The 12,370-nt window shown below is 45.6% G+C and overlaps 1 protein-coding gene across 1 annotated transcript in view; it reads left to right on the top strand.

The window, feature by feature from the left end:
- KCTD13 (potassium channel tetramerization domain containing 13) overlaps positions 1 to 3,838 on the top strand; it is a 165,474-nt gene extending 161,636 nt beyond the window's left edge. The window contains exon 7 of the mRNA XM_085618795.1: positions 1,039 to 3,838. Coding sequence (XP_085474921.1) covers positions 1,039 to 1,269 — 231 coding nt within the window. The 3' untranslated portion in view covers positions 1,270 to 3,838. The remainder of the gene's footprint in view (positions 1 to 1,038) is intronic.
- The last annotated feature ends 8,532 nt before the right edge of the window (positions 3,839 to 12,370 follow it).

Raw genomic sequence — 12,370 nt, 5'->3', positions numbered from 1 at the left:
AATGATCTCCCTGCCAACCTTAGATTGGATTAACCAGAAACCACCTTCAGAAAACTCTTGAAGACACATCTTGTAACTTCAGTCCTGTCATATCCTGTAAATACTTCAGGAAACCAGCAGGTGTGTCTGTCTCAGCGCTGGGAAGACGAAAGCTCTGCAAAAACACCTGAATTAGAACTCAATGAGTCAGGCAAAAAAATTATAATTTCCAAAATCGTTAATGAAAAACAGGCAAGTCAAAGGTCAAGTCCCGTGTTAAGGGATCCTTGCTTCAGAGAGTTGGACAATGATTGCTCACACTACCATTATGATACTTTTGGCAATCTGTATATCTCAATGACAGTGACAATGTTTTCTCAGGTTCTGCTGATCTGCTTTTATTATATTCCTTTTCGGAAGTGAGAGTTAGAGAATAGCTTAGACAATTGCATTTTTAAACTAGTTTAAACCCATTTGGTTTACAAGAAGTGTGCCATACAAGCATTCAATAATGTATTTGGAAAGCTGTATTTCCCTACAGAAAGTCTTCAAGGTATTGCACAAGTCAGGTTAGCAGTTATGACTATTAAGGAAGATTCATTGAAGAACTGGTAACAATCGTAAATATTGCAAAACGTGTTAATTTTCCAGAAGAAACAAATGTATATTTTGAACAGTTAGAAATCTACAGACTGTGATAAGACAGTTAAAGAAATAAACGTGTGCCTTTTTTTAAACAGTACATTAACATAATTGTAGATTTTTAAGTTGTAAAGCGAGTCAAGCTTGTTATGTGAGTGGCTTGTGAGCATGCAACAAACATCCACTGAGCAGATGTACAAAAAAAAAATTACTTGTAATCCAAAATTGGAGTGAGAACGATTGATAAGTGTCAAATGTGGCCGTCAGATGACTAATAAAACAGCATAGCTTCGTAGCTGTTTTAGCAGCATCTGCCACTGCACTGTCCCCAGCTCAGAATTGGTCGCAGCTGTCTAATGAGATGTTGCACATGCACACTTCATCGTCTCCCTGTTTTCTTTTGCTCCCCCGCCACAGGTAGAGTTTCCTGAAGCACGCATCTTTGAGGAGACTTTGAACATCCTGATCTACGAGACACCCCGGGTGCCTGACAAGGCACTTCTGGAGGCTACAGGTGGTGGCGGTGGCGCAGCACACTGCACTGATGACGATGATGGTCGAGAGCGCAGAGTTCGGCGGATCCATGTGCGTCGACATATGATGCACGATGACCTCCCCCATGGGCAGCAGATGGTGTTTAAGGACTGAGAAATAGCATCTCCCTCCCTTTCTCTCCACCTTGGTCCAAAATCTTACCGGCTGAGCCTCATAAGAACTTTAATTGTAAATGTTTTACTTTGGTATCGACGGGAAGAGGAGAGGGTCCAACAGGGATCAAAATAGCATCTGTTGCTGAATGAGGTTGCAGGGTGCATTTTTTTGTATATCCCAGAGGTTGACTAAGTATGTAAGTGGTTATAATAGAATTAATATTCTCTTTTTTGTACAGTGCTTGCTGACAGTGTGATGCCTTCATGGCGCTATGCTGAACTTATTGGTACTGTGTAAAATCACTGTTTCTTTAGAGGAGCATGAAGTCCTCTTCCAGAAATCCTCGTCTTCCCTTTGGCCTTTTCCCTCTTCTGCCCTGTGGGTGCATAGAAGATCTTGGCCACAATGGGTTATAGTTCCCCAAGAGAAATGTACATATTGGTACACAGAGTGACCAACCAGCCTTGCACTTGGGAGGGAACCTAAAGCTAGTTGTTGGTGGAGGACGCTGTCCCTTTGAAGGACTAAGGAATAACTTCAGGTTCCCCTCCATTAAGATGTCCAGGACCATCTACTCCTCATGCCAACTTAGTCGTCCTGCCCCATAATGGAGGCTCAGTGGCCTTGTGTCGGCAGAAAAGTGCCAGTTTGGCACTAGCCCCTGCTTCCAAGCGGACCGTTTAGTAAACTCAATCCACTACTTACTTTTAAGGTTAATTTTGGAAATCTGTTCAACAGCCTGTTTAGATGATTTAGGATTTAAATGTGCGCACCCATTCATAGCAGTGGACACTGGTGTGGTTATTGGAGATCCTGCCACAGTGTAGCCAGGTTACAGCAGCTGAGGTTTATCCAAGAACGAAATGCAAAATGCATAAACATACCCTTGCAAATTTACTAAGGCCATGGGCTGATCATGGATCCTTGGGTGTGTGCATCATGGAACCACCCTAATCGTCTTACCGTTCAGGGGATAACAGTGTTGCTAGGGCATTATTGAAGGGTCCGGCCATAGCGTGGACATCTCCCCTCAGTAAATTTGAGTAGCTGGCTTCTCAGTTGAGGGGGTCTTGGTGCCCTTGTGAGAGGGATCACCCTTTCCAAGTAATACGCAGCAAAATGTTTTTGTTCATACTTTTTGTTATTAATTATATTGTGATTTTTATTGTGCTGTAAAAACTTTATTTTTTCAAGTCCCTGTGGGGAACGCACAAACGCTGCCCCTGACGTGCAGGGTTGGCGATCTCTGCACTGCTGGCCAGGCTGAGACTGCTTTCCTGCTGATCATGGGTGCCAAACATGGTTTACAGTCTGGTTGTGTGCGTGCAAGGTTGCACAAGCGAGAGTGACAGTGTGGGTGATTCTATGAAGAAGCAATTCTGCATGGTACACGAGCTCCCTCTGTATAGGTGCTCTAAGCAAGAAATGGTGTAATAGTGCCACTGCCAGAGGGCTGTGATAGAATAGTATCAAAGCTATGTCTGATTGCCACAAAGAGGTGTGACTGGAAGAAGGTGTTTTTCATGCACGAATTGCCTGCAGTTTTGGTTGTCATGGTTGTGTCTCCCTTTCAGGTGCTCATGTGATTTTCTGGTACGTTTTTATTTGTAATTCTTACCGTAGATTCTTTTTTTAAATATATATATACATACCCCTTGATGCAATTGTTTAAAGATTTACACCAGGTTCTAAGGCTTCCATAACACCAGGAATGCCATTTGTAATAGTGCCTGGCTACATTCTGTTGATGTCTTTGTGTTTTGAGGATTCTTGTGTTTGAGAGTACTTGGGACGTTTGCATATGCAGGAGTGTGTGCCTGAGTGTGTCTGTGTGTTTGCGCGCATGTGTCTGTCTGCCTGTGGCTCTGTGCTTTTGAGTGACTGCATGACAGTTTGTGTCTTGCTTTCTGATTATTGCTCTGTGTTTTGTTTCACTCTGATTGCATTTCGTTCGGAGTATTGGTGTCCCTATGGCTCACTGTAGCGGTCACACTACTCTGTCTACTTGTGCCTGACGGTGGCTCTTTATTTTTGCTTGGTTGGTTTTCTGTCTGTCCTGTCTGGATAATTGTACTTTTTTGGCTGCATTCCTCCCTAAGGTAGCCATGCATGTGTGCGTTTTAATTTTAAGATTGTATGCTTTGTGATTGTCTTTGTGCCTCTATTTTCCTATAGATGAGTGAGAGCGTCTATCTGCATCTTTTTCCTGCCTGTCCTTTTGTCATTCTGCATATTGGTGAATCTAGTTGTGTTTGGGTCAGGTCTCTCTTTTCCTTTGCTCATTTGAGTTTATATGCATTTGTGTGCGTGTACATGTGTATTTGGAGAGATGACACAATCTCCTACAGGAATTAGTTTGAATGTCTTGTTATTAAATACAGTTTCGGATGCAATGTTAAGTTGTTAAGGGTTTTTTCATTCTGAACCTTTGTGTTGCTGGCAAGGTACAACACAATCCCCATAATTTAATTTATTTTTAACAAATGTTTTCTATTAAATTATTGTATTAATAAATAATGCAACATCTTTTGTGCAAACGCAGAGATAATAAAATCAGTTATTTAAAGTCAGTGGTTGGTGTCACTTATTCTATTTCAGGTACCACAGGGAGGAGCATTCCCTAGGGGACTCCCCTACCTCCTCCTAACAATCAGCTAATCCCATCCAATCCTAGAGGGCACAGGTTTGGGGTGGCTCAGAGATTGACTATGGATACAGTCTTTGAGAAGGCATGCTGGTTCATCAAAGGCACCATGTGCTTTTCGGGGGACTACACTCTATAAACAAGTGTGCTGCACATACGGTTTACTCTTCTTCAGCAGTGAGATAGTTGCAACATTAACTCTGAACTTCTGAAGATAGTTTTTGTCCAGATACCATATTTTGAAGAATACAAAAAATCTCAGCCCCTTGTAATTACTTGTAGTGGCATTCCTGTCCATCGTGTTTTTGCCCACCTTGCTACCTTATACAGGAACCAGCAATATGTATATTTGCCTTAGCTCTCCTCCATTAGAAATAGTGCAGTGGAACTGCCTGGTCAGGTCCGTCCCCTCTGAATAGGAACACCAGCTCTACCCCAGACTGGTTGCAGCCCATTTGGTCCTAGTCAGTTGGGTGCAGGTTGAGTCTTATGGCTCAGTCAGCACGGGTATACTCGTCGTACTTAGGATATTGTAAGGAAGAGAAAAATATTAGTGGAATTCTTGGTAATCACAGTCAATGGTAATTACTCACACCCACATTTACGGCCATCGTTTATTCGCTTACCATGTCACCTCAGGCAGGAATCCACCATTTTCACAATAGTCACAACCATACTGGAATGATGTAAGTATTGTTATTAATTAAATATTTCAACAAGATAGACATAAGTCCCCATCGTATTATTTTTGGAATAAGGGAAGCCCGGGATGCTCATTGGAGAGAGATAGAACAACGTCTTTTATTCTATCTGATCCTATTGGCAAGAACTTTGATTTGCAAATATTAGACCGAACCTACTGCCCCATTCGTTAATGAATGGATTTTTATGGTTGTTTTTTCTTCGGACTTAGACGAGAAAACTGAGGGGCAATTATGGGAGGAATTTTGGGGCTAGTCTGAAATATGGTGACGAAACCAAGTCTGATGATTACAACACAGATGGCTAACTCCCCCACCTTTTTTAGGGGAGGATAGGGAAGCCATGCTTGTTTCATATACAGGATGAATATGGACAAGGGCTAGAGTGAGTAGTACCTGAACAACCCTACGGATGGAATAGTTAAACTGGTGATTGAGGACAAAAAAAAAGCTGTGTGAGTTTAATCAGCAGCTTGCACCAGGAAAAGGATCTGAGGAATCGGCTCATGACATCTCCTGTGGGTGCTGTATGTTACTAAGTTTTCAGAAGGTAGCAACTCCTAGTGCACAGCTCCGTCCCTATATGACTTTAAATGTTATCCATTTCTACATCTTTACTTTAACCCAATTGCTTTCAATATAATTCTGTTATTTCTAAAACTCTACATGGTTTCTTTATGTATATTTAATCACAATTATTTTGCTATCCATCTACATTTTTGAACCGGGTGTCTCTTATTAAGAGAGTTTAATAATCAGCTGTATAACGTTAGTCCAACTCTTGTATTGCACACATCCAAATGCATTTTCAGGGAGCCCTTCATCAGTGGTCCTTGGTTCATCCTTATTTACAGATTGCAGTTTAAAAGTGAAGCTCAATAAACCCAACATTAGAGGCTTATCATATCACAATAAATCGACTCTCTGATATGATTGATCAGCTGCACCACAATTCTTTTAAAATAATTACAGGAGACTGCCATACTCAATTGCCAGTGGGATAATTAGGTTTGCGGTTGTCTGATACATTGTCTGTATCAAGGGTGTCACCTTCCCCTGTTGTTGATGCCGATGATAAAGTTCCCTAGGGATGCAGGTCAAATCACTGAACTGCTCTGGCACATAGGTTGAAGATACTAAATGGCTCTACCCCGGCTGACCAGCCCCATCATCCCAGTTTTAAAACAGAAGCATATACTGCTAATATCAACACTTTTTTTTTGTAGATGATCTACCATGGTCGCATATGATTGATATAAAGGTTGTCCCTGGGATGGACGGGAACCATGAAGCACTTAATGCCCAATTTCACGCAAGTCTCTTCTTGAAACATGGTTTGCTGACTAATACTATTATTAATGAAGCCATGCCATGTAGCAACAGAAGGAGAGTCCAGAGGGCATCTGTAGCAGAAAATCCCTCTATCTAGTCCCAAATGCGTACGTTGTTTGTGGACACACTGGCCCCACTTGAGTATACTGCCAACAGTTCGAATAATTTTCTGAACTTCCACTGTGTACTGATGGAGTAGTTGAAAAACTTCTTCACAAAGGAAGCAAAGACGGGCCACTATCCATAAAATCTGGCTGGTACTCACAAGAATGTAGATTTGCTAAAACAGCGCTCCTAGAAGCATTAAAAAAAAGGATTGTATGAAGATCAGTGAAGCAAGAAGAGGATATAAGGACATTTTGAATAAGGCCAGAAGGTGTTGGGAGACAGCTCAGTGGGAAGAGCTCACCAACTCCCTCCTAAATAGGAACAAGGAAACCTTTTGGAATTTAATAGCGTTAGGGACTCGGCCGCCAGCAAATGACTTTGAAGTGGCTGCACAACCGAATAAATGAGTTACCCACCTTTTAGACTCGTATAGCAAATGGCCAAATGACCCTCTGCTTTCGACTGGTGACTCCGCAATAGCCTATACAGAGGATGAACCTGTGAATGATGATGGCATCCCCCAAGAGTTTGGCTTAGACTAAACTGTTCCGACTTTGCATATAATGAAGAGGGAGAAAGCAACCGGCCCAGATGGCATTCCTGGAGACCTATATTTGTCATAACCCGAAATCATAACCCGAAATCCGGTTCTCATATTTGACTACCCAGAGTAACGCAATCATTAGAGGAGGGGATATTCCGCCATCGTAGCAGGTTGCCATCATTGTACCTATCTACAAGATGGGGAATCGGTAACCCTTCCAACTATAGGCTTATCAGCTTGATCGACAATAGTCAAAAGATCTTTTGCAGACATGTACTATCGAGACTTCTGTCATGGATGACAGACCACTACATCCTCTCAGATAGTCAATCAAGTTTTAGATGCAAAATCAGTACCCTGGATCAGGTCTGTCGCTCCAGGATGATATGCTGGAAATACGTCACCCCACGGCAGCACCATTTATATGTGGCCTTCATGGATCTGAGGGCCGCTTTTGATCTGGTGCCCAGGGACAACCTATGGAGAGTAATAGAAAAATATGGTATCCCCAATGATATTTTAAGGATTCTGAAAATACTTCTCGTTAATACTTTACAACAGGTGTAGAATCTGGGTGAGGATTTGACCAAGAGGATACCTATTAACTGAGGGGTTAACACAAGGATGTGTGCTCGCCCTCACATTATTCAGCGTATGAATTAATGGAGCAGTGGAGTGGTTGACAAACCGCAATCATGACGCACCTACATCTACAGAAATCAGCACACCAATTCTTATATTTGCAGATGATACTCTTACTCTCCAGAACTCCACAAGGTCTTCAATCACTTTTGGATAATTTTACTTCCTTTTGCTCTGATAGGGCCTTAGAGATAAATACCTCAAAGTCCAAGTTCATGGCACTGAACCCTCATCGATCCTTTATAGTCAGGATGTTGGTAGAGGAGGCACTCCTGGAACAGGTGAAAAGCTTTGATTATCTGGGTGTAAGATTGGCCAATAATCTGTCTTGGGTTCCCCAGATATGGAAACGTAGAGCCATCCTGTCACAAAGGGCGGCAGCCACAGTAAGAAAATATAGGGCAACGGGGCATGGTTAACAAAACAAGCATGGCGGACGTGTGAGCTCGGAGCTCTGTCCCGGCCCGCAAGAAACCCTGTTTTCACTATGGCATCCGCCACTTAGAGTTACTGAAAAGGACCCCCCTCCTCACTGCAGCGTGAAGAGTGCTGAGTTGATCCGTGCTTGCCCAGGAACGCTCCGAGGAGTGAAGTCGGGGTGTATGAGCGAGGCGGCCGGCGCGAGAGACTCATTCAGCCCATTGGGGTGAGGCCAGCCGGCCTTTCACACAGAAACAGCCCAGCAGCTGTGACGCAGACGGCAAGGCCTGTCAGAGCCGCGGAAAGAGACTAGGGTGAACATCAACCTACCCATTAATAGCAGAGGCCTGGGGTAGCGCCGGAGATGCAGGCAGTGGCGGTACATGCAAATTACCACTAACGGTGCACCTGGTGCGGCCGAACAGACAAAATGGTGAGTGCCCTGAGCTGCGCGGGAGGCCCTGGTCATAGAATCACCAAGAAACAACCAATTGAGGCACTGAGGGCCCTGAGACTATCAATTGGCTTCGCACACTGCCCCTGGGGTGGCAAGTAACACCGGGGCAGAAATAGCACTGGGACTACACTTCGGCAGCTATGTGACCCGGCTGAAAAGGGCCCTGAGTGGTGGGTGTGCACCCCAGCAGTAGGCCGCCACCAGAAACCGCTCTCAACGAGGAGCGTGGCCCATGCATGCAGAGAAAACCGTGCCTGGCACGAACAGCAGGGGCCCTGGGAGAGACTCGAAGAGACACACTGATAGTGACTCACTAAGATCCCCAAAGTGAAAGAGATCAGACTGCCCTCCTTACCCCTAGCACTTGAATCGCTTCCTGTTGAGCTTGTGAAGGTGGTAGGGCCACGGGGGCACGGCATCACCTACGGAATACCCCTGAAGGACTGACCCTGTCCCCTGCATGGATCACTAGACTGCCTGAAGATACTCATGACTCAGTAAGACGAGGGCTGAGAACGCGGAGACAGTGAGGTGCACCGTTGGGTCCTGACAATGAGTACGGTGGTGATATCAGAGCCCTAGTTCCACCGATGTCTCACTAAGTGGCTCTTCCATATACCAGACAATTAGTACACGCCCAGGCATCCTGGTGCGGCCCCTGATGACATTATACAGTGGTGGAGCAGGGCCGAGATCCGAACCCCTTGAAGATTCCTCCCCCAGCCTGGTTTCCCCAAGATTCGAGCTGGAAGCAGCACAACCCACGCAATACCTCGGGCCTAAGCAAGGATTCGAGTTCAGGCAGCCATATAGAAAGGGCATTTAAATCTTCTATTCAACCTCGAGAGACTTGTACAGGAGGCTAATAACTGAGCCCACCGAGCTCTCCCCTAGTCCCAACCAAACCACACCAGTTGAGCATACAGGAAGGCAAGCTAAAAGGAGCAGGAGCTTCATCTCCATCTCTGCTTTTTGCTGCACTGCCTCTGATAGAAGAGAAGCCTACAGCTCTAGAACCAAGCCACAATGCCTAAACCAAAGCAGAAAGCTGACGGCCCCCAGCCTGCCACCAGAGAGCCTTCCCCTGCACCACAGGAGACTGGGGAAGGAGAGAACACTGAAGTAGACGATTCTCTACACTCCCACTTAAATAGAGTGCTGGTGGCCATCGGTGACACCAAAGCAGCCTTGCAGCAAGATATTGGGGCGGTCTCGGTGGGCCTGGGTCTCCTACAAGCTGAACACCACAAACTCACTGACAGAGTACGGGAAGTGGGGACTGCTATTTCTGAGCTACAACCAGAGCAAAAAAAACACACCTCTCAGCTAGAGGAGCTCTCTTCTAAAGTGACAATCCTTAAGCGTAGGACCGAAGACGCTGAGGGCCGCAGCCGTAGAAATAACATCAGAATTATAGGAGTACCAGAAAATGCAGAAGGGTCAAATATGGTGAAATTCCTGGAAAAATGGCTGTGTTCTGTGGTTCCTCCAGAACACCTCTCCCAATTCTTTGCTCTCGAGAGGGCACACAGAGTACTGGCACGCCCACCGGCTCCGGGAAGACCTCCCCGCCCCGTGATTACCAAACTCCTCCATTACAGGGATCGAGACATGATACTGCAACATTCTCAAATGCATGGCTGATGGGTAATAGAAAACAGTAAAGTGCTAATGTTCCCTGATTTCACAGCCAAGGTTCAGACACAACGAGCGTCTTTCTTGGAAGCTAAAAGCGCCCTCCGGGAAGTAGGAATACAGTATTCTTTATTATTCCCTGCTAGGCTTAAAATTATTATGGACGGGGCTACACTTTTCTGTGACTCTCCAGATGAAGTCTGGTCATGGTTGGAGGCATACAATGCAGACACACCACTGCATCAGAGAAAACAGAGTGCAAGATCGGCGCAATACCCAGGCAGAAAGAGAATGAGGCGGCCCAGGAAGAAATCACAAATACTAAAACCTACGGCTTCGCACACCAAACAGGCCAGGCAAGCGGCACTACAGGTGGTGGTGCAACTTGTTTCGCCCCACGGCCAGGATCGAGACTCTGGAGCATCAGCCAGATCTAGTTGTGCAACGTCTGAGTCTGGAGACTCAGTACAAAGTGACCCCCCCTCTGCCAAAACTCACTCCAAGATTGACGGATAACATTGTGTAAATCAGCAGAATCCAAAGTAACAGTCGGACCAGAGTACAGACAGATGACCCCAAGATAACCTAGAATGGGGAGGATGTGACATATGGGACATTTGAGGAGCCCATTGAGAACTGCCGCTTTCAAGAAGCACATAAGTTGGGTCCGGGACGAGACCCACCTGCTCCATCTACACGTTTATCCCCCACCCCCACCAGAGTGTTCTGCCTGATGGACCAGCGACAGCGTTCTACTTTAACACATTGTTTTGTTTACAGGTTTGGCCGATTAGCAGTTGCGCTGTTCCCCTTGGGTAAGGGAGTTGGGGTTCTATACGTACAAATGAGCACTCGGGGTCCAGATATAGTCCCACCCAGACATGGCAGATAGGACAAGACACCAGAAACGAATGGCAACCCCAAACGTGAATATTAAAGGGATAAAGATCTTATCTTGGAATGTTAGAGGCATTGGGCCCCTGCTAATAGCCACAATATATACAATTACATTAAGCGTAGAGGATCGCAGATAGTTATGCTCCAGGAAACCCACCTAATACTAGAAGAATGACCGCGTCTCTGCAGACGGTGAAGAGGGCAACTGTTTGCAACAACATACTCAGCGTACTCCGAGGGGCGTTGGTGTGGATAAGACCGGGGACCTCTTTTGATGCGACACAAAAACTGGTAGACCCTGAGGGCCGATATGTGCTGTTTAAGGATAGGCTCTTAGGCAAAGAGGTAACGGTGGGCAGTATCTATGCTCCTAACCAGGATCAACCGCGATTCCTTCTCAGGCTCTCGAGCCATTGGCGGGAAATTGCTTCACAAGATGTATTGCTGGGGGGGTGACTACAATTTCGTAGCAGACACAAATATTGGCAGATCTACACCGCCACTACACGGCGCAACAGCCAATACAAATGCAAAAGCGCTCCGAGACTGGATGAGACATTGGGGGTTAGTTCACATCTGGTTGCTTACACACTAGACTGGACATATTCCTCTGCTCGACTCATTTAAGCCTGCAAATAACAAATACGGAATACTTGGGTCGCACTCTATCAGACCATAGCCCATTGCTCTTGTCATTTTCGCCTGCCCCCGAATTGTAGTCTGAAGACTGGACGCAGTCATGCTAGAAGATAACTGCTTCCAGCAAACATTAAGCACCTCCATTACCGAATATTTCCAAAAGAACCAAGGCACTGCTAGCTTCTCCCTAATCGAATGGGATGCTTTTAAAACAGTTATTAGGGGCCATTGTATGGGACTGACAATAGGGGCCAGAAGAGAGATCGAGAGGGAGCTATGGAAATTTGAAAATGAGGTCTACACTCTAGAAACTAGGCTCGGGGCACAAAACGATACTCAAAAACAGCTTTCCACAGCCAGGAGTAAGTATAATTAAACACTGCGAGCATTGGATCTCAAAACATACCAGAAAAAAACAACATATTGAGGGCGGTGCTACTGGGGGCGGGGAAAACATGGCGGCCGGCGAGTAGCGGGTCGCGGGAGCACCCTCAGAGCGGAGAATGAAGTATGATTTATGAGGAAGGAAAGATCTTTTTGAAGCACACAACCCATGATGATAAAACAAAACAGGCACCCTTAGGAAAATGAAAGGTTTCTACTCGTAATAATGCGCAAAGAGTGTACTTCCTGTATTCAGGTAGCTGGAGTGTGGTGAGAGGCAGCGAAAACGGCGGCGACGGAGCAGCCGTGGAGAAGAGCTGCCCTGGAGTTCCGTAGGGGGAGAGGTGCGACTGCAAAGATCCCCTTCCAGGGGAAAGGTGGTCGCGGAAGCAGCGGCGTAGGCTACACGACTTGGATGGACTGCAGGTCGGAAAGGCAGTCGGAGGGAAGTAGGAGTGAATTGGTAGGCAGACAAAGTCGGCTCCTTTTCCTGGAGCAAGAGGTAACGGAAGAATTGGAGGCAGCAGACTGTACCAGAGCAAAAACACTCAAAGGTAGGAGAAAGGCAGTGAGTGGGGCTGTTCAAAGGGAGGTGTTTTCACGCTATGCATTAAGGAGTCTGAGGAGAGATAAGGAGGAAGAAGAAAAGGTTTTGGATCATCCTGCTAAAACTATTGATATTATTGAAGCTAAAA

The sequence above is a fragment of the Triturus cristatus genome, chromosome 7 (assembly GCF_964204655.1).
Source record: "Triturus cristatus chromosome 7, aTriCri1.1, whole genome shotgun sequence".
In the NCBI taxonomy this organism is placed as follows: Eukaryota; Metazoa; Chordata; class Amphibia; order Caudata; family Salamandridae; genus Triturus; species Triturus cristatus.
Note: the sequence above shows the minus strand (reverse complement) of the source record. Positions and strands in the feature narration are given on the sequence as shown.